The sequence below is a fragment of the Hippocampus guttulatus genome, chromosome 7 (assembly GCF_054856545.1).
Source record: "Hippocampus guttulatus isolate MCC_2025c chromosome 7, RoL_Hgut_1.0, whole genome shotgun sequence".
NCBI lineage: Eukaryota > Metazoa > Chordata > Actinopteri > Syngnathiformes > Syngnathidae > Hippocampus > Hippocampus guttulatus.
The window spans coordinates 2,998,173-3,024,087 of record NC_141267.1 but is presented as its reverse complement, the minus strand read 5'-3'; the positions used below and the strand labels follow the sequence as shown (position 1 = coordinate 3,024,087).

At 42.7% G+C, this 25,915-nt stretch overlaps 1 protein-coding gene across 4 annotated transcripts; it reads left to right on the top strand.

Moving 5' to 3' along the window:
• The first annotated feature begins 1,073 nt into the window (after nt 1-1,073).
• On the top strand, nt 1,074-25,900 carry eeig2b (EEIG family member 2b). 4 transcript variants are annotated; one of them, XM_086115622.1, is made up of 11 exons: nt 1,074-1,313; nt 7,138-7,258; nt 7,872-7,901; nt 8,484-8,600; nt 11,151-11,197; nt 11,948-12,042; nt 17,996-18,094; nt 19,600-19,834; nt 20,872-21,008; nt 21,725-21,794; nt 23,643-25,900. In XM_086115622.1, exons 1-11 carry the CDS (start codon nt 1,168-1,170, stop codon nt 23,683-23,685), a joined length of 1,140 nt encoding a protein of 379 aa, XP_085971748.1. In that variant the 5' UTR covers nt 1,074-1,167; the 3' UTR covers nt 23,686-25,900. The 4 variants fall into 4 exon arrangements, with proteins under 4 accessions (XP_085971748.1, XP_085971747.1, XP_085971749.1 ...); XM_086115621.1 differs by having other exon boundaries at nt 17,993-18,094; XM_086115623.1 differs by having other exon boundaries at nt 1,212-1,318; nt 17,993-18,094.
• The last annotated feature ends 15 nt before the right edge of the window (nt 25,901-25,915 follow it).

Genomic DNA, 25,915 nt, shown 5'->3' with positions numbered 1-25,915 from the left:
ATGGAACGCCATAACCAGGTGGCTGGCATAGTCTACCGAAACATCTGTGCGGAGTATGGACTGGAAACCCCAAGGTCAAAATGGGAAACACCTCCGAAGGTGGTGGAGAATGACAGAGCGAAGATCCTGTGGGACTTCCAGATCCAGACTGACAAGATGGTAATGGCGAACCAACCAGATATCGTGATCATAGATAAAGGGCAGAGGAAAGCCGTTGTAGTGGATGTAGCGGTCCCAAGTGATGGAAACATCAGAAAGAAGGAACACGAGAAACTCAAGAAATACCAAGAGCTCAGAGAGGAGCTGGAGAGAGCCTGGAAGGTAAAGGTGACAGTCGTGCCTGTGGTGGTCGGAGCACTCGGGGCAGTGACCCCCAAACTCGATGAGTGGTTGCAACAGATCCCGGGAACAACATCGGACATCTCAGTCCAGAAATGTGCAGTGCTGGGAACAGCAAGGATACTGCGCAGAGCCCTCAAGCCTCCTGGCCTCTGGTAGAGGACCCGAGCTGAATGAGGGACGGACACCACCCGAGGGGTGAGACGAGGATTTTTTTTAAATTAATAAATAAATAATATATATATATATATTTTGTGTGTGTGTGTGTGTGTGCGTCTTAAAGCTATTTTAAAACATTATCTCTGGGGTACATTAAGCAATTTTATCAAACCACTGCTGTTTTTGTATGTGTGTAATGTATTATCTACAGTACAGTGTACTTTAACATTATTTTGATGCTCATTTTAGCTCTAAGCATTGCATTTTGATTAATTCATTGTACAAAATATAAAATCGATCATCTATGAACAAAAGTGACTTTCAGCTTTTCCTGTAACGTTTGTGCAGTCTTTCCGGACATCATATACTTTTGCTGTATTAAAAATATACTAAAAAGATTCGATGTGCGTTAATTGTCAATCACAAGTAACATTTATATGAATATAGTATTCAGTTAAAAATATGATATGACCGCACGACAGATGATCGCACGCGTAGCCAATTTGGAGTATTTTATTTTGAAGGTCAATGGGAAGCGCTTGGTGTGCAAGTTTAGCCCCCTGTCTCAGCAGCTTCCCCATCCTCCTCGAATACATGTACGTTGGTTGGCTCCCCACAATGGACGGCAGGCGACATTAAACAACAGTCTCAACACTGTCGAGCCCGTGTATGGATTTAATGATGATGAAAAAGAAGAAATTCAAATTTAAAGTGGATTTTGAGCTGGACGAGCTCTCGTCTGTTCCATTTGTCAATGGAGTCATCTTCTGTAAAGTCAGACTCCTGGACGGCGGATTCTCCGAGGAGTCTTCGAGGTGAGGTATTTGGCGTAATTCTGCTTTACAGCGCTAAATAGACCTGCGATTATTTACACCACCTCGACTTGTCCCAATTAGCTCAAAGGCTAACGATACCAACTCGCCTGGCAGTCTAAACGAAGCGGTTTCCTGCCGAAATGCACCTTAAACCGCAAGGCTTAAGTAAGTAACCATCACGAAGATGTTGGGAAAGGTTATGTAAGTGCGATGTAAAATGTTGACAGGTCAACCCTCTCCTGTCTGCCAAACTGCAGCAAAACTAACCAGAGCAAATTTAATATGACAATGATTATTTTTTAGGGTTTTATTGTTGCATACAGGAAATATTAGTTCATTTTGTACACCAAATGTCAAAAGTAACATAACAACCTCATGGTTTAATTCAGAGGTGGGCAATTAATTTTGCAAGGGGGTCACATGAAAACCTGGAACACTTACCACGGGTGAAGCCAACATGCGAACCTCAACTTTGTCGATATTATATTTGATATTTAGTAAAATCATAATCTTGTTTAAATAAATGACTACTGTGTAGAAATGGCATGTATTTTGAAAATTAGTAAATATATATTTTAAAGAAAATTGTCAGGGGCCATAAAATGATCTTTACACTTGAACAATTATTTCATTAATTTTGTGCACCAACTACCAACTCAAATTACCCGTTCCAACTCAGGACTCCCAAATATATAGATAAGTGGGAAGTATAATATTATTACTCAACTGGTTGCCAGCCAAACGCAGGGCACACATCGACGAACAACCATCCGCGCTCCCAATCCCCCCTAGGGACAAATTAGAGCGTCCATTCAACCACCATGCACGTTTTTGGAAATCCACACAGGAAGGTCAGAGTCAGAATCGAACACCGCACCTGTGTACTGTGAGGTGGACGTGCTAACCGGTCCACCACCGTGCCGCCAGCCAGTACATACTGTACATTAAATGGAAATTTGTGTACAGTATTATCAGACCGAATCTTGGCCCTCTTCCCTCCACTGTGCAGGAAATAAGAATGGTATTAGCATCAAACAATCAAACAAACCATTTGTACAGCTTTTTTTATACAAAAAATGCAATTCATAATGCTTCACAATTACATTACACATCCAAATAATCTAAATACTGTATAGGCAAAACGTTGCGAAATCGGCAGCACTTCAGGCACAAGTCATAGCTTTTTCTCATGACCTGGCTTGTACTCGCGTCCACCCGTGTGCACATAAAATAATTTAAAAAAAAGCTCAACTTAAAAAAAATCCCACCAAATATTTGATGTTTTACAATGACATCATGGTCACTGGGGGGGGCCGATCAGACACTTGGGGCAGGGCGGATGTGGCCGGGCCATACTTTGCCAAGAGTCTGTTTTAATTGTTAATAATGTACCATTATTATTTATTGAATGCTAACAATCATTAAATAAAACGATTCAACAACAAAACAAATACTAACCTTTTTTATGGTGTGTCTCATACCATTGCCATTTACAGATACTGTATATCAGGTTGTCATGGCACCAATAGAAGAGAGTGGAATTTATTAGGCATCAAATCAGATTGCACTGCCATAATTTCTTGCACGGTGTCTGGACAGCATGATGCAGAGGAATTTAACCCTTGTCCGACAACTGGGGCGTTGCCAGTGATCAAGAGCGACTGTGGGTTCCATATCTTCCAAGTGCGCTATGTGTTTTGTATAGTATTTGTACAAGATTTAAAGGGAGGCCTGGGAGCTGTTGTAGTTGGCCACTCTTATTCTCCTCTCTGGCACACCGTTACCCGTAATTAGAGAAAGACATTGATATCAAGAGCCAGGCTGACAGCATCTCGTGGGTATTGCTTTTGCTAAATTTGTATACTGGCAGAAATGACTCAGACGATTTGGGGATTTTGATGACTCATTTGATATCAGCCTGCTGTACAACAATATTGCAATCAGCTGAGGGGATTCTTTGCTCTTCTGACAACTTAAGGGTTTGGTGCTGAGAAGGCTAAAAAGTTCAACCTTGGTTTCATCGACTATAGTACATTTGGGACCTTTGGTATATCGACACTATCCCCCCCATCTCCCCCACACACACACTTACAATGGGCAAGTATTGCCAGGTCAAGATGTGCGCTGCCCATTCATTCTAGGTTTTCAACAGAGTTCTTCTTCTACAGACTCAAATTTGGGCAATAACTTTGTTCAAACAAATCAGTAGTTGTCTCAGTACAGCACTTAAGATGATATTTTGCAAAGGAGGTCACGTGTAGAAGTTAACAGATGCCGTGTTTGACGAACGCCCTCATGCTGAGAGCCACAGCTAACAGAACTTCAGTGAAGTGATAATTGGGTGAATGAAACAATAAAATGTCTTTTACTAAAAATGACGCCTCCAACAACTAAACAGTGGATCAGTTCAAATGCAAACAACCATCTAACATTAGCATAATACCGATATTTTTAATTCCAAGCGAGCAAGTGTTCTCATCTCCAGCAGTAGAGACTAGACTGTGTCCACAATGCTGAGGCACATTGCCCAAAAAGCCAGATATGATCATTTTCCTCAACAGCTGTTTTTGAGTTTCTGCTTCTAATCTGAACTTGGTTGCCATCTTGTTGTGTTTTGTTTGAAAGACACATTTTGCTTCCAGAGATGGCAAGCCCATCAGTGTGAGCAACGTATGGTTTAATTTACAATCTTGTACAAATTTATTTTCATGAGCTTTTCAAAAATAAAACTCTCTATGAACGTGGAACCTATAATCCTGTGAAAAGTAAATTAGTATCACGTAAATTCAAGTCATAGGTTTGATATTAAGAGTGGTTAAAAATAACACCCTGAGTAATTCATCGTAACGTTCATTAAAAGTGTTAGCTTCTTCATTTAACCCAGCAGTGTCCAAGCTTTTTCTTCCAAGGGCCACTCACTTAACACACTGAACTAGTTCATCACATATCCTCAGTATGCTGGAATCAATCCCCGCTGTCTTTGGGCGAGAGGCAGAGTACACTCTGAACTGGTCGCCAGCCAATTGCAGACCAATACATCACTGTAGGTAGAGATATGCAAAGCTATAATGTTTACTTTTATATATGGTGTGTAGTTTAAAACAGCTAGATAATGAAGCAAGCATCATGGACTTTATCAGGATTTTGTGGTGGGCAGTGGCACTACCAAATGATGCGGGATTGGTTAAAAACAAGGATGTGAGAGATGAGAACAAACTTCATCATCATACAACCTCAGTAATTATTTGTATGAAAAACCTGGTTCGGCCATAAATTTGAAACTGACAACTAAAAAGCAGAAAGTACATCAGTATCTGAGCCTTATTTGGCGACATATTTTACTGGGCTACGCAAACTACTTATGCATACGCTATGTTACAGACTTTTTCAGCACTTTGCAGTCTGATGCGCTGGGTCATCAAACCAGGTTTCTTTACACATATGTTTGACGGATTCAACGGAAGATCAAATTGTTGGTTTATGAGCTTTTTGTTTCTTCTGGTATGGTTTGTTTTTGAGAAACTGCTTTTTAGCTCTGCCCTAAAACAGTGTTGACACATCTGATCTTTGAAATATGTGCACATGAACTTCCTATCCGATTTGTAGAATTAGCATTTTCTTTTAATTAACAAAGCTGCAAATGGAAAGAGAAAAAGAGAAGCAAACTACTCAATATATTTGGATACCGATATGTCTTGGCCAACCTCAAAACCAAGCTTACGCACACTGAACATTGGATTCCAGCGTGCCAAGAAGTGTTGTGAGCTGCAGCATGTACATGTTAACAAGCCTGAATTCCCCAAGCACACAGTGCCCAGCTGGCTGGGAGTTCTCTCTGTGACTTTGTCACATTTATCATCCTCAGAATAAACACTCGTACATCTGCTGCTTTTTATTTCATGTAAAAGCAGCCTTCTTCCGATTTCCAACGTGAGCCTTTATGTTTGCTTTTAATAAGTTTTACATGCAAACCTATGCCACATTTCTCCCGTTTACTCTGAATGGTCAACACTATGCAGTTAGTCGAAAATGAATGGATCAGAATACTGTAAACTGACAGAAGGGATTCAGTGTGGTGCGTGGGCAAGGTTGCATGTGAGAGAAGCCATGACGGGTATCAGCTTGCTGCCCACACATGCAGACCGTTTTCTTTCACCGCAGGTTTTCTTTCTCATCTATTGACAGAGAGTTGGCTACACATTGTTCCCTGTTTAACCCCCAGTCGTTGGTTGAAAAAACATTTCTTGCAGTCCTCTTCAATCGACTCTATGATTAATCAAGGCATGAATATCAAATGGTAAATAATTAGCTTATCTCAGAATAAGTATTGTCTTTATTTACCAGGTATGTAAAACACACACAATGAATTTGTCTCCTGTAGTTTGAGCCACAGTAGAGGTTCAGCAACAAGCAGTTCAAAGAAAAAGAACATTTATGAGTCAGCACATACACCCAGTACAGCCTTTTAGGAATGTAAATACAGCATTAGTGTCGTAGTACTGAACGAGTACCGTTCAAATGATGCGTAGAGGCATCAAGCAAAATAAAGTGACCAGTAAATATGATTACAAGGATGATTATGCAAATGATGCAGAGTGAATCTCTTTTACTGATAAATACAAAAGCTGCATGTTAGCATAATTTGGTCATTTTAGAAAGCGACTTGAGACATGTGTGGTGACATAATAGCGAGATTCAAATTATATGAAGTTCCACCAGAGCATTTCAGATGTCATGAATTCAGGGAAGCAGACGCTCATGTCAATGCAACAGTTGAAAATCTTTGTCTTTTAACGCAGTGGATACTTTTGGTAACTGGTGTTTTCATTAATACAAGACATCCATCCATTTTCCTGTCTTTCATCCTGTTCGGGTCTTAATGGAAGCTGGACTCTGTTCTAGTTTAGTTGGGGCAGGAATTGGGGAACGCCCTGGACTGATCATTCGACAAACATTCATACTCACATTCACATCTGTGGGAAATTTCAACTCCCGAGTGAACCTGAAATGCACATTTTTGGAATGTAGGAGAACTCCCGGGTCCTGGGAAGGTATTCACAAGGCAAACACGCAATCTTAACACTAAACGACCCAAGCAGAGAGTCAATCTTGCAAGATTTTTCTACACAGATTAGCATTGCCCCTCTCAAGGTTAGTGATGAGATCCTGCCCCAATTGGAGGAATTCAACCATATTGTTGAGGAGTGAAGAAAGAATGGAGCGGGAGTTCGTCAGGTGGATAGGTGACGTGTCTGAAGTGATGCAGTCTGCATCAATTTACTGGTCGATCCACCCTTCACCGGCCGAAATTAGTTTCCTCCCTAAGAAATGGGATGAGAAGATCTGTCATCCGGGAGGGACTTGGAGTCGAGCCACTGCATTTTCCACATCAAGAGGACCCAGATTAAGTGGCTTGGCCACCTGGTTAGGGTGCCTCCTGGATGCTTTCGATGAGGTGTTGCGGGCATCACACCTGGGAAGAAATGGACAAAGTGACCAGAAATAGGGAAGGCTTGGATAAGCTAAAAAATGGATGGATGGATCTTAAACATTTCAAGAAAAAGCAATTTCCGTACTCTCTCATTTAACTATGCTATTGAATATCAATTACAAACATACATCGTTTAGTATGCCTGCTTCACAGTTCTGCAGTTCAGGGTTCTACTGTCGGCTCTGGCCTTCCTGTATTTTTATGTTCTCCCAATGTACGGTATATAAAATCAAAGAATAGTATAGGGAATAGTCATAGAGAGGAATAATACGCAATTAACTTCTACTCTGAATTTGACTCAATAATTTACATCTTTGTGGTTTTCTCTCACAGGGAGGCAGTCCAGGCCAATAGTGTGCGATGGAGGAAGAGGTTCTCTTTCCCCTGTAAAATGAGTGCCAACGTTGGGACTGGTGTACTGGACCCCTGTGTGTGTCGTGTATCAGTCAGAAAGGTATATTATGAATGGAGGCATAGCTGCTCTCTCATTTTTAAAAGGTGTTTGTGATCACTTTATATATCTCATTTATGGAACACCACATATGGACTCGTACAGTAGACATTGGCAAATCACTTCAACATCACTGTTTTTGTCATTCTTCAATACAGATTTTGGTCAAGAATTGTTTTTGTCAAACGCCCATCCCTAGTTAGTTGCACAATTTACTTCATTGTTATGTAGCTGACTGATGAATTCGACTGCTAACAGCAATGGAGACTTCAGATGGAGTTTTTGTTGTTTTTTTAACTAATACACATTGCAATGTAGGCATTAGTCATTGTGATCGTTTTATTACTTTTCATTGCGTCACTCCCATGGATATCAGCAGAGTAGCTTGAAGCCGAGTCTGTGGAAAACAAGTCAGCTCGATTGTTTGGGAAAATGTGGCTCTTGAGTGGAACTAATGGTTAACTCGCTCAAAAACATGAATTGAGCCACATTTTCTCTCAGTGTACTTGTACTTTGCAAGGCCTGTGATGATGAAAATTTATAGCTCTACATAAAAATAAAAATCTATGTGGACACAACATTAACATATTTGAAATATATGTTTCTATTTGTGTAGGAGCTGAAGGGCGGGAAAGCATATGCAAAGGTAAAACCAATACTTCTTTCGCTTTATGTATATTATTCCCTATTTTTGTTAGAGAATGTATCAGCATGGCACTTATTGAACCTTTGGACCTAACTGTCTGGTTTGGGTGATCGGCATGCAAACATGGTTCTTAAGAAGAAAAAAAAAGCAGTCACAAAGCAATATGCTAATCGGTGTGCTTGATTAGTTCCAGACACAATCCTATTTCCATTTAAAAGAGGGTGTGCACAATTGTGCATTCACTTCATTTTAGTTCAGTGGTTTCTTATTTATATTGCCCCCCCAAAATATATGTGGTGAATTTTACATGTACATTTGCAAACTGAATGTTTAATAAAGAAACACATAATTTGGGATTTGTCAACATTTTAGCATTTAAAAAAAAATTATGTGCCAAGTACCCAAACCATCACAACGCGAACACAAATAACACAAAGGTTACAAGTGGTATGGCATACGGTCAGTAAAAGCATATCGACTTATTTAACATGCTAAACGTTCTTGGTCTTCTGCTCTTTTCTGACCTTCTCTATTTCATAGCAATGTTATCACAAAAATAAACCTGTCATGGTTTTTCTACAGCTTGGTTTTGCAGATCTGAATTTATCAGAGTTTGCCGGCTCAGGAAGCACAACCCGGAGATGTCTGCTTGAGGGTTACGATACCAAAAATACTCGGCAGGATAACTCCATTCTTAAGGTAACGTTGGTACGCTACGGCTGTCTTGTTGGACTTCAACAGGACAATGGATCATTGATTATGTATACATGGTGTCAATTTTCTGGTTAAGGTTAAAATGCTGGTTTCTAAAACATTCGGAATCACCCGTTTACTTGCGTAAGCACTCAGAACTACTCTCATATACTGTACATGGTAATTGTGATAATTTGGAACATCACGATCTAAAACCTGATTCACGGTCAACGTTTGACGCAAAGCAATGTCATTTTCGCTTCTTACTTTCTGCTGTTAATAAAAGACATTATATTCATGTCTTTCCCCAATACCACGACAGTAATAAAGTCCTTGCTTTCCTCCTCACTCCAAAAGTGTGCCGCATCAGAGTTTCACCTTGTTTGTTTGTTTATCTCTGCTTGTATATTTCCAATGGGTTGCATGCCCGCGCATACAAGTACTTCTTGTACTCAAAAGACCATGATTTCTTGCGAATAGAACATGCACTGAATACAACCCAATTTTCCTTTCAATTGAGGTATTCCGATAAGTGTTTATATGACCCAATTAGAGCGAGACAACATGACGATATAGATTGCGAAAATGATAGATACCTTTCTTCCGTGTCACTTTTCTCAGATCGAGTCTGTCGTCATTTGACACCTGCATTATCACCTACAGAAAATTGTGAGAAATAAAATCGACAGAGGTAGCATAGCATGACTTGAGTGGCAAAAACGTTCACTCACCATTCGTATGCCACCAGGTGGCAGACTGAACAATAACACAGAGAAGTGACTCATAATACATGGGCTTTGTCCCAATGTCCACCCTTATCCTCTAACCCCACATTGACTACACTGTATACTGTAGTCCCGCACGATATAGTAGCCTACATAGTTCCCTCGGTATGTTTGGCGATTCAGACAGCCAGCTGACTATGTGCTCCTCAGCGGATATCATGTGACAACTGTACCTGTCATGACGCACCGGCACTGTAAGATCTCATACAGTTTATTGTGAATTTTAAAAAAATATATATTTTAAACTCTATTTTATTTCCTTTGTAGTACATATTGCTATCCATCCATTTTCTGATCTGCTTCGTCCTCACAAGGGTCGCGGGGCGTGCTGGAGCCTACCCCAGCTCTCTTTGGGCAGTAGGCAGGGGACACCCTGAACCGTTTGCCAGCCAATCAATCGCAGGGCACACAGAGACGAACAACCACTTGCGCTCACACTCACACCTAGGGACGATTTAGAGTGTTCAATCAGCCTGCCATGCCTGGCTTTGGAATGTGGGTGGAAACCAGAGTACCCGGAGAAAACCTGCACAGGCACGGTGACAACATGCAAACGCCACACAGGAAAGCCGAGCTGGAATCGAACAGGGTACCTCTGCACTGTGAGGTTGACACGCTAACCACTCATCCACCGGGCCGCCCTACATATTTCTAATTAAATAAAATGAATTTATTATTCCCATGGTGTAAAAATTACTGTATAGCTTTCATGTTCGAGCCACATATGAGCAAACCATCTTTCGCTGGTCACTTTGCGCTGTCATTCGCTTGCATTATTTTGTTTTCCTGCTCGCAATACATTGTGGTCTATAGTAACATGTTGAGTGACCTCAAGCGCATTGTGGGTAATTTTGAGTGCACTATTTGTTTTCTCTGGGGATTCGGACACCTTCAAAATAATGTGACCCCCAAAACAGTGCACTATATTGAGAAGAGTATGGACAATCGGACAGCTCTAGTCATCACACAATAAACGTATGGTGCAAAATTAAATCTGACAGACAAAGAAAATTACTAATGAGTTGGGTGAAGGAAAATTACAAATTGTACGACTTAAAATTTCAACCTGTCGCCATATCGCGAGTGCACATTTTAGTGCTCCGACCGGGACTTGGCAATGATGGAGGGGAATACTGTACTGCCAAGGCGCTCCAACTCTTGTCACTCAACTCAGTCTGTCAGACTGCACGGACTGCACGCACAAGACAGAAGCCTGTCTGTGACATGCGTGATGTTAAATTGTTCCTGTAAAAATCAAATGAAAAAATATAGTGTTGGTGTGTATTTAGATTGCAGCACTACTGGATGCATTTCTCATTTTATACAGGTCTGTTTAACATCACTTCAAGATAAAGTGAGCAAAGGAAACTAGTCAAAGTGTGTTGTATAATTTCTTTATCGAACAACTGAAAATATATCGCGGTATATCATTGTTGTGATACAAAATGACCTGCAGTTTACATGGCCTTGCACAACCAGAATATTGCTAATGTTCGGGTTTTGAAACTGTTATTGACTCATGTCATCTAAACATTCTCATTTTGTTTTGAAAATGTCACTCTGTCTACATATTTATTTCATGTGTCACCAAGACCTACTTTCGGAGCAAATTATTTGATTGATAATTTCCAAATAATACATTTGTAGTTATCATGCGAATATCATGTGTCAAATGACTCAATTTCAGCTTGCATGCGCTGATGCTGCTCTATGTTAGCGTAAATCCAAGGCAAGTCACTCCTGATAAATGTAATATTTTTGGGGTTTACAGGTTATCATCAGTACTCATCTTATGTCAGGAGATCCCTGTTTTAAAACGTAAGTACATGTCAAGTTCTATTATAAATGTACTCAACTCCGCTTATACCGTCAAATTATTGTGTTGCCAACTCTAACACTTCACATAAAATCCAATTTTATTCAAACCTGAGGCAAAAAAAGAACCAATTCCAGTCACTATAGAGCTTTAGGAACAGGTCTGTTGAACAAAGAGATGGCAGCGTTTTGTGACATTAACCTTGGCAACGTTCAAACCTATGAAGGGGAGAGGAGAGTGTTAATGTCTCTATTCACAGTGAACCTTTAGCTAAGCTAATACAAATTGCTTTTTTGAAACCAAAAGTAACTTAGGACTATGAATGCCCTTGGCCCCTTTAGAGCTTTCAGATAATTTAGGTCCCCTCATCTACTTTTAATAGGAATTAGTACTAAAATAGCCAGTAATTTGATATCAAGCCTTTCTATCTGTACTTAACATAAATGCAGTTATACTGTAATTTAGTCTCATCTTGATGTTCTTGAACGGCCTAGTTTCTCTCTTTAAGTGAGGTTAAAAATTTAGCAACACAGACAAACAAATGTGGTTCAACCCGAGGGAAAGTTTTGACCTAGAAGAAAATGAGTAGTCTGTGTGTTTTTGCCAGCAAATGTATTTGTTGTGATGCTTATCTGCTACATACAGTATATTCACTTTTAACCTAGGTCTTTTTCTGTAATTGTTGTTTCTTTCAAATTAATGTCTTTATAAAGATACATTTCCTGAGAAGTTAAAAGCTCTGTCATCATCAGGCCACCTTCTACAGCGACAGTGATTGGGATTCAAGGTGATGGAGACAGCCTGCTGGAGGAGAGAAGGGGAGGTGACTCGCAAAAAGCCCTTTCTGGTGAGCCAAATGACTCACACATTGCCCTGTTTAGTCATCCTACTCACTTTTCAAGTTCCTCTATTTACATGCACCTTCAACAGCAACATTTTAGCCCTTCTACGGAACGTTGTCTTGATTTGTAGCAATTTACAGTTTCCTTATTACACTTAAATTTAGTATGTCATTTGTATTTGTCAAAGCTTTAGAGGCTTTTTAAGCATTTCAGTCGTCAGCAATCCTCTTCCGGAGCCATCACTTTATCGTGGTGGAGGGGTTTATGATCCAAGGAGGTAAGTTGTAGCCAAGAAGTACAGCAGTGATCGGATTTTGTGCGTAACTTGAAAACATCATAAAAACGGTCTTTCGCAAGTCGAGGTTCCACTGTACATTAAAACACATTATTATTGGAGAGTAATGATTATCTTGTGTAATTGAATTGATTGTAATTCCGATAGGTTAGTCTGTCGTGGAAAAGAAGGAGCCGGGCCAAAAGGCAAAGTTCTAGATTTCCGGTTGATCTACCCTCACCAACTGCATAAGGACCGAAAGAACAAGGTCACGAATACAAGTAGGGTGGCTCGGGCATCTGGGAAAGATGCCTCCTGTTGGCCTCCCTGGTAAGGTGTTTCGGGCATGTCCCACAGAGAGGAGGCCCCAGGGACAAACCAGGACATGCTGGAGAGACTGTCTCCCTTGTTGGTTAGAATGCTTTTGCATCCCCCTTAAATAGTTGAAAGAAATACTGGGTAGAGGGATGTCTGGGCTTCCCTGCTTAAGCTGCTGCCTTCACAACCCAACCTCGAGTCAGCAGAAGAAAAAGAATGGATGGAATTGTGAACAATATCAAAAATGTTGATAAATAGAAAAAGGAACACAACAGGAAATATTCAATCAGCTCTAACACTATTTTTGTACATCATAACTTACTGATAGCTGAAATTGAAGCAAACCCAGCTCATGTTCAAGACTCCTGGATGAAGGATATTGACGATGATAAGTTGCTGGGATGCAGAATAGCAGTGGCTCTATTTTGAGCCCCTCCGGAGCCGTCACCTGACCGTGGTGGAGGGGTTTGTGTGTGTCCCAATGATCCTAGGAGCTAAGTTGCCTGGGGCTTTATGCCCCTGGCAGGGTCCCCCATGGCAAACAGGTCCTAGGTGAGGGACCAGACAAAGCACGGCTCACAAAACCCCTAATGATGAACAAAATAAATGGAACCCAGTTTCCCTTGCCCGGACGTGGGTCACCGGGGCCCCCCTCTGGAGCCAGGCCTGGGGGTGGGGCTTGTTGGCGAGCGCCTGTACCCATGGGGCCCGGCCGGGCTCAGCCCGAAGAGGCAACGTGGGTCCCCCTTCTCATGGGCTCACCACCCATGGGAGGGGCCAAAGGGGTCGGGTGCAGTGTGAGCTGGGCGGCAGCCAAAGGCAGGGACCCTGGCGGTCTGATCCTCGGCTGCAGAAGCTAGCTCTAGGGACATGGAATGTCACCTCTCTTGCAGGGAAGGAGCCCGAGCTGGTGTGCGAGGTAGAAAAGTTCCGACTGGATATAGTCGGACTTACCTCCACACACAGCCTGGGTTCTGGTACCAGTTCTCTCGAAAGGGGTTGGACTCTATTCCACTCTGGAGTTGCCCACGGTGAGAGGCGCAGAGCAGGTGTGGGCATACTCATTGCCCCCCGGCTCAGTGCCTGTACATTGGGGTTCACACCGGTAGACGAGAGGGTTGCCTCCCTCCGCCTTTGGGTGGAGACAAACAACAGTTTGTGCGTATGCACAAACTGTTGTTTGTGCATACGCACCCAACAACAGTTCAGTGTACCCACCCTTTTTGGAGTCCTTGGAGGTTGTGCTGGAGAGTACTCCTGCTGGGAACTCCCTTGTTCTGCTGGGGGACTTCAATGCTCACGTGGGCAACAACAGTGAGACCTGGAGGGGCGTGATTGGGAGGAATGCCCCCCCCCCCCATCAGAACTCGAGTAGTGTTTTGTAATTGGACTTCTGTGCTCATCACGGTTTATCCATAACGAACACCTTGTTCAAACATAAGGGTGTCCATATGTGCACTTGGCACCAGGACACCCTTGGCCGCAGTTCGATGACTGACTTTGTGGTTGTATCATCGGATTTGCGACCGCATGTTTTGGACATTCGGGTAAAGAGAGGGGTGGAGCTGTCTGTCAACTGATCACCACCTGGTGGTGAGTAGGCTCCGATGGTGGGGGAAGATGCCGGTCCGTCCTGGCAGACCCAAACGTATTGTGAGGGTTTGTTGGGAGCGTCTGTCTGAATCCCCTGTCAGAAGGAGTTTCAACTCCCACCTCCGACAGAGCTTTTCCCATGTTCCGGGGAAGGCGGGGGACATTGAGTCTGAGTGGACCATGTTCCGTGCCTCTATTGTTGAGGCGGCCAATCTGAGTTGTGGCCGTAAGGTGGTTAAGCGGTATGCAGCTTTGGTGGTTGCCGAGGCAAAAACTCGGGCGTGGGAGGAGTTCGGTGAGGCCATGGAAGCCGACTTCCGGACGGCTTCAAGGAAATTCTGGTCCACCATCCGACGTCTCAGGAGGGGGAAACAGTGCACCACTGACACTGTGTATAGTGGGGATGGGGCGCTGTTGACCTCAACTCGGGATGTTGTGAGCCGGTGGGCGGTGTACTTCGAAGACCTCCTCAACTCCACCAGCACGCCTTCCTTGGAGGAAGCAGAGTCTGGGGACTCTGAGGTGGGCTCTCCAATCTCTGTGGTCGAAGTCACCGATGTGGTCAAAAAGCTCCTCGGTGGCAGGGCCCCAGGGGTGGGTGAGATCCGCCCGGAGTTCCTCAAGGCTCTAGATGTTGTGGGGCTGTCCTGGTTGACATGCCTCTGCAAAATTGCGTGGTCAGCGGGGAGAGTGCCTCTGGATTGGCAGACGGGTTGTGGTCCCTTTTTTTAAAAAGGGGGACCAGATGGTGTGTTCTAACTACAGAGGGATCACACTCCTCAGCCTCCCTGGTAAGGTCTATTCAGGGGTGCTGAAGAAGAGGGTCCGTCAGCACCCCTCTCCAGCCTCAGATTGAGGAGGAGCAGTGTGGTTTTCGTCCCGGCCGTGGAACAGTGGACCAGCTCTACACCCTTTGCAGGGTCCTTGAGGGTATGTGGGAATTCGCCCAACCAGTCTACATGTGTTTTGTGGACTTAGAGAAGGCGTTTGACTGTGTCCCTCGGGGAGTTCTGTGGGGGGTGCTTCGTGGGTATGGGGTACCAAACCCCTTGATACTGGCTGTATCACTATACCACCAATGTCACAGTTTGGTTCGCATTGCCGGCAGTAAGTCAGAATCGTTTCCAGTGAGGGTAGGACTCCGCCAAGGCTGCCCTTTGTCGCCGATTCTGTTCATAACCTTTATGGACAGAATTTCTAGGCGTTTTGGTGGCCTCAGTCTTGCATCTCTGCTTTTTGCAGATGATGTGGTACTGTTGGCTCCTTCAAGCAGGGCTCTCCAACTCTCACTGGAGCGTTTCACAGCCGCAGTGTGAAGCGGTTGGAATGAAAATCAGCACCTCCAAATCTGAAACAATGGTCCTCAGTCGGAAAAGGGTGGAGTGCCCCCTCCGGGTCGGGGAGGAGATCTTGCCCCAAAGTAGAAGAGTTTAAGTATCTTGGGGTCTTGTTCACGAGTGAGGGCAGGAGGGAGCGAGAGATTGACAGGATGTCATGCAGACGTTGTATCGGTCTGTCGTGGTAAAGAAGGAGCTGAGCCAAAGGGTGAAGCTCTCAATTTACCGGTCGATCTACGTTCCAATCCTCATCTATGGTCACGAGCTATGGGTCGTGACCGAAAGAACGAGATCCCGGATACAAGCGGCCAAAATGAGTTTTCTCCGCAGGGTGTCCAGGCTCTCCCTTAGAGATAAGGTGAGAAGCTCGGTCATCCGGGAGGGGCTCAGAGTCGAGCCGCTTCTCCTCCACATCGAGAGGAGCCAGATGAGGTGGCTTGGGCATCTGATTCGGATGCCTCCTGAACGCCTCCCTGGTGAGGTGTTCCGGGCATGTCCCACCAGGAGGAGAGCCCGAGGACGACCCAGGACACGCTGGAGAGACTATGTCACCCAGCTGGCCTGGGAACGTCTCGGGATCCCCCAGGGAGAGCTGGAAGAAGTAGCTAGGGAGAGGGAAGTCTGGGCTTCCCTGCTAAAGCTGCTGCCCCCGCGACCCGGCCCCGGATAAGCGGTAGAAGATGGATGGATGGATGGACGGATGGAAGTTGCTGGGATGTATTGAAAGTATCTATTTTGGTTAATTTTTCATGTGCTGGCTATTTTTCAAACTGGAAGTTATCAAACAAATGTGAATATCAGATAAAGATAACCCAACTAAAAATGAAATCCAGATTTAGGTGAATTTTTATCAAAACTACCTGGCCCCTGTGTGGAAAAAGTACTCCCCCCACACCCCACACACACTTTTTCAGAAAATTGAGTTCGTTTTCACTGACCACAGCCAAGCCTGATTACCTCCAAACCTGTTTAATCACAAATTTAAATAGAATGTGTGACAAATTTTAATTGGGTGAATGAATCCAAAAGCTGCAACAAAATGCCACGAACCAAATTCAAGAACAGATGACAAATAAGATCATTGGTATAAGTCTGTAAAGGGTTAAAAAATATTTCTAAAGATTTCGGATTCCGGCGTACCATGATGACAGCCATTATCCACGGATGAAGAAAAAATGGAACATGTACGACTCATCCAGGAGTTAACAAGGGAAGCCAGAACAACATCTGCAATACAATACAAGACAATGCATCTTTTTTTATATAGCGCTTTCACAACAGCTGCACCTATAACAAAGCGCTTTACAGAACAGTTAACATAAAATAAGAACATTTCACAGAACACAGAACCTAAAACGACAGTCATACAATCATAACAACCATTCCTGCATACACCTCGTTGTTTGAAGCAGTTATAGATGGAAGAGGAGAGAATCAAAGTCTTCAAAATGTGCATTACGTCTCACGTGTCGGCCACAAGCTAAATTTGAAAGTAAACAAGAAGCTGTTGAAGTTGAAGAAAAAAAGAGATTGGTTCACTTATCCTGTTCCATGTAAATCTGCTTCAATTCCAAGTGCTGACTCTGTTTCAGATACGCATCCACGCTCTGCACCGACGCGTCTCTCTCGTCATCTTCAGCTCCACCAGCCATCCATTCAGCACCTGCACCACTGCAGACTGTCCAACAGCACCGACAACTCCGTTGAACAAAACGGGGCTGTGAAAAATGCTGTCAATTACAGGCGCATAAAACATAATTGTAAACATAATTAGTCTGCAGGGGCGGCATGGGGGTGGTTCCCTTAATCCTACATTAAGTGTTAGGCAATTTACAAAATTTTTCTGCTCCATCATTCATCAGAGGCCTGTGCACCCGTCCATCATCGTCAGTCTGTCATTATTTCAAGCCATACCACAATGGAATCGTCCATTCTGTCAATCCGTCATAGTTATTTTCAGTGTGTCCATCATCGTTAAATTAGAGTTCATTACTGTTATTTCAGAACTGCCGGCCAGTCCGTCATCGTTTCATTGCGCTTCCGGGATCTTATTCTTTTGGTCATGAGCCACAGCTCATGACCATATGTGAAGGTAGGAACGTAGATCGACTAGTAAATCAAGAGCTTCACCTTCCGGCTCAGCTCCCTCGTCAACACAACAGATGGATACAGAGTCCACATCACAGAAGACATTGCACTGATCCGCCTGCCAATTTCCTCCTTCCAATGACGGCTTTCTGCTTCATATTTATATGTGAAGGATGCACTGTCAGACACACAAAATCCAGTGGTTTTTTGACAGCTATGTAATGTGAATGATTGTGTATGATCCGAAAAAGCCTATCACTTTCCTATTGTTTGGGAATAAGCCCGCAAAACCGGACTAAATCATTCACATAGCAATTTTAACTTCTAATTTCTTTTGCAACATAGCAGAGAGTCGAGAAGTCAAGTGTCCTGTGGTGTCTGATGATCTTGGCGGCTCTGGCCACTCACGAACTTCCAGCTACGCCAGCCAACAGTCCAAACTCTCAGGTAAGTCAAATGTACTTTGAAAGAAATACTGTAATAAACTCTGGCTGGATTATAACGTGATGTTTTGCACTCGAGAAATTTGGTTTTGAACTTTCCCCAGTAACTTGACCAGGCATGAGGATCAGGTTTTGATGATCCTAGGATTTCAAGATGAGAATGCGAACAAAGATTAGAGGAGGTGGAGAGTGAGACACTGCAACTGTAAAAGCCCAGTAACTCCAGAAGTTGAAGCCAAAATTAACCTTCATCGACCACCTCCAAGGTCTATGGCACAGGTGTCAAAGTCAAGGCACGTCTCCAGGCTCTCTCCAGCTCCTCTCTGAGCCCTTGGTATTTCTCGAGTTTCTCGTGTTCCTTCTTTCTGATGTTTCTGTCACTTGGGACCGCTACATCCACTACAACGGCTTTCCTCTGCCCTTTATCTATGATCACGATATCTGGTTGGTTCGCCATTACCATCTTGTCAGTCTGGATCTGGAAGTCCCACAGGATCTTCGCTCTGTCATTCTCCACCACCTTCGGAGGTGTTTCCCATTTTGACCTTGGGGTTTCCAGTCCATACTCTGCACAGATGTTTCGGAAGACTATGCCAGCCACCTGGTTATGGCGTTCCATGTAGGCTTTCCCTGCCAGCATCTTACACCCTGCAGTTATGTGTTGGATCGTCTCAGGTGCCTCTTTGCACAATTTACACCTTGGGTCTTGTCTGGTGTGGTATATCTGGGCCTCAATGGCTCTGGTGCTCAGGGCCTGCTCCTGAGCAGCCAGGATGAGTGCCTCTGTGCTGTCCTTCAGGCCAGCCCTCTCTAGCCGCTTATAGGATTTCTTGAGATCGGCCACTTCAGTTATGGTCCGGTATTGTATATATATCAATGTATATACACACACACACACACACACACTCCAGAGGTGATTGCTCTAAGACTGCAAGGGATGCTGGTTTTGTCCCGCCCACCAGACGCTCAGCGTCTCTGGGAGTCTATGGACAGTGGGTGTGTATCGGCTGGCCCGGACGCTGAGCTTTTCTGCATGATGATTGGATGATCTGTCTGTATCACATTGTAACACATTGGATTGTAATGATTAGTCGGTCAGGACTTGTGTTGAGAGCACACACTTACTCGACACTTTCCGGCATGTTGGGCACATACAAAACACATGGAAAAACACAAATGTATGACAGGGTCACAGATAATTTTCTTGAAAAGGAACAGAGAGTAGAATTCATGCATAAATAAACTGACACATTTTATGATGTCGGCCAAAATTGAGCTTCCCCTCCTTGACAGACCAGCATCCGCCACTGATACACACACACACACACACACAATTTTATTATTCTAAGCGTATTTGGTGGTTCGGTTTTGCATAGTAACAGATGGTGAGTTCATTTGGAACTCTCCCGGAAGTAACCAAATATGTTTCCTTTCTCATGAAGAGCGATGATGTCAAAGCGGAGGAGATTGTTCTTCCGCCATCACTACATCGTTCCCATTCCATTTCAGGCTACAGTACAGGCCATTCCCGCTCATCTAGCATGTCGGACTTCAGTCATCGTAGGAACCATTCAGTGGGAAGCGCCTCAACTGGTATCGGCAGCATCCCAGAACCATGTGAGGAAAGAGACAGAGAGTCCAGAACGTGTCCTGCTCTGCCCGAACATCCACTTTCTGCCACCAACTCTACCGACTCTGTGGACTCACCAGTCCAAAGAGCCTCATCCTGTGAGCGTCTTAACAGGTGAGCCCCCAGGGAATACACATGATGTGAGCGATTGCAGCGCACTAGCAGTTTCACAAGCACCTCACAAAGAGAGTTCTTGAGTAAATCGTACTTGCATATAATTAGTTTATTCAATAGAGTTACTCAAGTAACAATTCCTAGCAACTGTTCATTAAACAGTTTCATTGAATTTTACTGTCTTCATTTCAATGTTATACTAGTAGCTAAGAAAATGGAAAATAGCCTTTCATTTGTAGAGCAAACACTCTCGCATCTTCTTTGACATGGTCACAAGGGTAGAGGATTAGAGGATTGAACACACAACCTTTGTGTTGAGAGACTCAAGCACCAGTGTCATGCCTCCTCTGCTGTGTGTTTGTATATCACTGTCGTCAAGTGGGATCCTCACACCCCCAAAAGGCCCTAACAACCAGGTTTGTTCTATCTACAGTATACCACGTGTGAGTGGGATTTATTTTACAAAGTGATGACTCACTTAAATGTTGAAAATAAGATAAGATATCCTTTTTTCGTCCCACACTGGGGAAATTTACAATGGCTGCTCTCTTGATGATGTAATGTTTAATGGTTAATCAAACGTGATGTTTTTGTGGTCTTCTGATTTTGGAGGTCAAGTTGGATTCCTCCCGATCACGTGCAATATACAAACATACATTCGGGGCGGCATGACTCAGGCCGTAAAATGGTGATGCCCCAATCCGAAGGCTGGTTGGGCACACCGGCCTTAAAATAGCATCATATGTCATAATCATGCAGTAGCACACCGACAACCTCACAGCGCCCTTTGCTGCCCAAATGTACTTTGTACTAACCTGAAGACAGCCTATTATCAGGAAGTGATTTACTTTCTTGAGAAGATGACACACAGTCTCAGCAACACTGTTTCATGCCAAAAATAGCTTTGACTGCCAAACAGATGAAATAAGTCACAATGACGGCTTTGTGAAATGTTTTATTGTAAGAATAAAAATAACCATTTCTGTGGAAGCAACCTTCAAAGGGCAGAAAATGAGTTCCACATATCATGTGCTCAGGCATCCAGTCAAGCAGGACTCGATGGAGTCTCAGCTAAAGAGAATGGACGATACTCGAGTGGATGCTGATGACGTGGTGGAAAAAATCCTCCAAAGCCAAGACTTCACACCCAACCTTTTAGACTCTAGTGCAGAAGGTAACACACGCACATTTTTGTGTGTTACACTCTCCCAGTATGTATGGACAGATGTTTGCATCAATACGTAACAACCACAAACACTTGGAAAATAATACATGGCATTCTTTTGAGCGATTTAAAATTCGGTTATTTGTTAATAATTTGCAGCATTGAATAGTTTGAATTTTCTCATTTGATGCCATCCATTGTTGTGCAATTAATGGTTCCGGAATGCTGTTGAACAGCTGTGACTGCATGACTACCCAATTAGCCCGAAGGTATACATTTCTCTGTGATTGAATTTAGGGCTCTACAATTAATCAAATTCAAATCAAAATCGCAATGTAGTACAATTCAATTTTTAAATGGCGACGGCTGCAATTTGGAAAAGAAAAAAAACGGCTTGATTTTGGTTTTCTTACAATTTTGGTCGTCGACATCATCGCGACAAGTCGACTAATCTTGGCAGCCGTATTGGGGAACTAGTGTTTTAAAAGCATTTTCAATAGAAACTTTTGTTTCGTACAGTACAAGACATCTTGTTCTTGTACTGTACGTTCTTTCAATAATTTCACTAAGCTACTTTGTATTTCTTTACTTTGTTTTTAAATGCCTTCAACTTTGTTTTTTGTAAATGCTTTAAAAATGTGTATTTTCACTGATATGATCATTGCATTACTTTGTGTGTGAAATGTACGATACAAATAAAGCTGCCGTGGCTTGCCTGTTTTCAGAAGAGGGCTTACGTCTGTTTGTGGGGCCTGGAGGAAGTACAGCTCTTGGAAGCCATCATCTTCCTACCAGGTCAGACGTGAACTATTCTTTAGTTGCTCATTTAAGTTTCATGAATTCAAATTTATTCTCTATTTGTGCAAAAAAACTACAGCTGAATTTCTGAAGACGTTGAAACTGTAACTATCATAAAACCTGAAGTTACTCCCCTCCATCCGTTTTAGTGTTTGGGTTCGGGGTTGCAACACACTTGATTCAAATGAAGAGGTTCAATGTCAGGCTTCCGCAGAGTTTACTGATGATTTGATCATTTGAATCAGGTGTATTGCAACGGGGAGACTTGGAAAACATGCAGGACAGCGGTCCTCCAGGACCTGAGTTTGACACCTCTGGGTTAGCCTAACCTTGTATGCCACTCGTTCTGTTCCGGGTCATGATAAACTCGGCTATCCTATCTGTCCATCCATCCATTTTGCAATCCACTTTATCCTTGCGGGGGGCCTATCCTAGCTGTCTTCGGGCAGTAGGCGGGGGACACCGGCTACTGCGCAACATGATGACCTATATCGTGAAGACTTTTGCTATCGTGCCATTTTTCTCATATCGTGTCTGTCGTCGTTTGACACACAAGTGGTCACCGACAGCAAACAGACAAAGCAAGATTTGATGGGCAAACATTTTCATTTAGCATTCTTATGCCACACAGCTGCCACCAGGTAGCAGATTGAATAACATCAGAGCATTGCCAAATATAAAAAGAGCCTAGCTAACTCACTCGACAGGTGCCATTTTGCAGACCAGTCTGCATGATGCACGCTATGCGCCAAAAACACGCACCGCATTACCGTCTGAGTGTTTTGTTTTGTTTTTTACACCCCAAATAATCTGAATTCCATCAGGAAAAATACTGTACATGGAGTGTGGCACGTTCCAGTCCTTTGAACAGCTTTGTCTACTCCGGGGGTCAGCAACCTGCGGCTCTAGAGCCGCATGCGGCTCTTTAGCGCCGCTCTAGAGGGTGCTTGGAGCTTTTTCAAAAATGTTTGAAAATGGAAAAAGCAGGGGGAGGGAAATATATTTTTGTTTTAATATGGTTTCTGTAAGAAGACAAACATGATACAAACATTCTTAACATTTTCCAATGCTGTAAAAATGTGTAGAATAAATATTAAATTTCAACATTTCTGTCAACAAAGATTTGAGTCATAGCCTGCGACACATATTTCTATTAGCAGGACGGGATGCCAGGCAGGTGGCTGTGTTAAAAAGTAAGTGTACAATTCACTGAGGGTAATGGCAAAGAATGGGAATCTGAAGGCCTCAGAGAAGCATTTTAAAACGGTCCACGTGAGCTGCGATAGTTAACACGCCGCAAAAGTGTGTGCCGTGCCTCAAACAAACAAAAAAAAAACACGACAAGGAATAAAAAAGCTAGCAACAGCAACTACCAATTGACTCTTTCTTGCCATTTTCCTCCCGTGTCTGCCGCATCAAAATACCCTGATGGTGTTCACCCGCAAGTGCGACGCAAGAAACTCTTCCCACCAATTGACACCTGGGAAATTGAGGAAAATTGCTCACAGGAACAAGCAAACAGACTTCTGCAATGGTTATTTATCTCAATTAAAAGTTAAAAAAAGAGTAAGCCAAGCTTGAGGGGGATCAACTTCAATCACAGTTAATTTATTTTTAAGTTTGAATTAAAATGTGAGGATTTGGGGCACGCACGATCATAACTGTCTTCTAAATAAGCAGCTTTTTATGCGTTGCTGCACATAAAAACAACCAAAAAAACAGGGCTGTCATGGAGTATGTTGGGGGGGGGGGGTGTATGGGCAAGGCATGCTTGTAAGTAACAAGATTCTACTTGATCTTATCTAATATGTTTTATTTTGTGACTCTTGTCTTGTCACATTTCAGGGTTGGTGCTGGAGCATACGAGCAAGTGGTGATGAAGCGTTGAAGTTGATTATGCCCCCCCCCCCCCCGAAAAAGAGACAAATGGAAGCAGGGTTGTGACCATTTCTTGTCTTCTTTCTGCCACAAGTCACATCCGCAGTCTCGGATTGGATGCGCGATGAATGGCAGATGTCACAATAGCACCTCTGTGTGTTTCTCACCGACAATTGAACACTTGAATATGAAGTTAATGTGTCCAGTTGTGTCATGTTGATGGGACTGAAAAAGTTCTTCTTTTTTTGTCTCTTTTATCGTTATTATTATTTTTAAGGGCTGCTTGTGTTGATACCATCCACGCATTTCCCAAAAGTGATCATCTAATTTTAGAAGCACACTCCATGGAACAATGTGAACTGGGGGGGGGATTAAAAAAACAATCTTTAGATTGGAGAATAGGTTGCAATCGAAAGATAATATTTTCAATCCATTCCTTTTAATTATGTCGTAATTTTAAATTTTGTTTTACTTCATTTTAATGTTCTGTTGAATAGATTTGAATTGAAGCTGCTGAGAGGTGTTTGTTGTAAAGACTGAAAGAGGACAGAATAATATTTTACGATAAGGATCAGGTGCCTGACTTGAACTTTGAATTGTATTTACAATAATAATAATAAGCCGGGACCTAGTACTAATTTGCCCTGTCCGCAGCAAACTGCACATCTCTGGCCACAACAACAGAAACCTCGAAGCAACATGCAACCTGGCTGAAAAGATTCTTTTTGGTCATTTCAAGGTACATCGTAGAGCAGGGCGATAATAAGAAATGATCATTAGGACATAGGCTAACATCTGAGATACTGACTTTCACGGCCCAGGCACTATATAAATTGACAGCAGTGGATTGAACAGAATACCCTGAACCACATCAACAATATGTTTAACACACAAGTAGTACACATCGTATTATTGGAGGAATACAGGGTGTTGTGGTGTCTATGAAATTATTTAAATTGAATTGAAAAGGCCCAAACTTGACCAATGGAGGGATTTTTGGATTTCAAGAATTACCCCCCCCCCACACACACACACAAAAAAAGATGGCAGCCAGTAATCTGAAATCAGGTGTGGTAAATATCAAAAATGTACATGCCTGCCAGGTTTGTATGTATCCTAAGCTTTGACACCAAATAAATCTTTACCTCTTACACATTTCATTTGGGGAAAAGTCATTCATTGAATCAAATACTTGGTTGTTGTGTCTGTAGTTACAATGAACTAAACGCTCAAAAGTGTTTCTAAAACGGTAACCAAGGGTGAGCTTTTCTATTAGGAATTTTATAGTATTGTGTCTTAAAGCAAAGGCGCCTTCATATGAACAACATAAAAGGTGTCAATGTCATGAATTGTTGATAGGTGCAGAAAAATACAGTATGCTCGTTGTGGCAGTCATTAAGGTTGTGGGAAACTGAGAATCAAAATTCACATAAAGTATCAAAAATGTGCTGTTGGCTGCAGTTAATTACTCCTCTACATTCAACGCGCTCCTATTCCTCGTGATGTTATCAAGCCTATGCATTGTACAAATACCAATTCTGCTAGTGGAAAAAAAAAGGACTTCCCATTGAAGTCACATCCAAGTGTGGTGTTTACAGTATGTGCAGCTATTGAGCATTCGTGATTTGCACAAAAGTCCTGTTGTCATATTTATTTGCAAATTACTTTTCCGATTTGATTTTGTGTACCTTCTTATTCCAAATATGACCCCACTGAAGGATCAGTCCAAAGGAGGAGTCTTCACAAAATCGAGTATATTTGAATCATATTTTCCTATCGTATTTTCAACATGATATCAATGTCATGTTGCAAATGCCAAGATATCAGTTCGGTGTATTCACCATCAACATTGTGCCATTTTTGCTATGTTGTATTATTGTATTACGAAATGTGTTCTCGACTTCCGAAACGGTGTGGAATATAGTTTAAGTGCTGCAAAATATCTGTTTAGTCAGTTTCTCAAGTACTTTTTATTTTTTACCTGTATGCCACGGGTTACGTCACATGGGTAACTAACATGTTGTGACAAACATGGTTGCTTCCTCTCTTCTGTGAAGCTATTGTCTATATCAAAGTGCTACTTGTATTTTTATGTAAAGTGATGTACTGTGCCGTTTTCACTACAGTGGTTACCGTTTCCCTTCAGTTCATTTTTGCTTCCTTAAACTGTGCTGGATTGACATGTACCATACACTGTTGAATAAAATCAAATCAAGTTACTCAAACACGTGCTCAGGTTT

Excerpts from the sequence above, each read along its gene's own strand:
- eeig2b (XM_086115621.1), top strand. The coding sequence starts at position 1,168 with ATGGATTTAATGATGATGAAAAAGAAGAAATTCAAATTTAAAGTGGAT. Across the intron at positions 7,259-7,871 it reads GTCGTGTATCAGTCAGAAAG|GAGCTGAAGGGCGGGAAAGC; the intron begins GTATATTATGAA and ends CTATTTGTGTAG. Across the intron at positions 21,009-21,724 it reads TTTAGACTCTAGTGCAGAAG|AAGAGGGCTTACGTCTGTTT; the intron begins GTAACACACGCA and ends GCCTGTTTTCAG.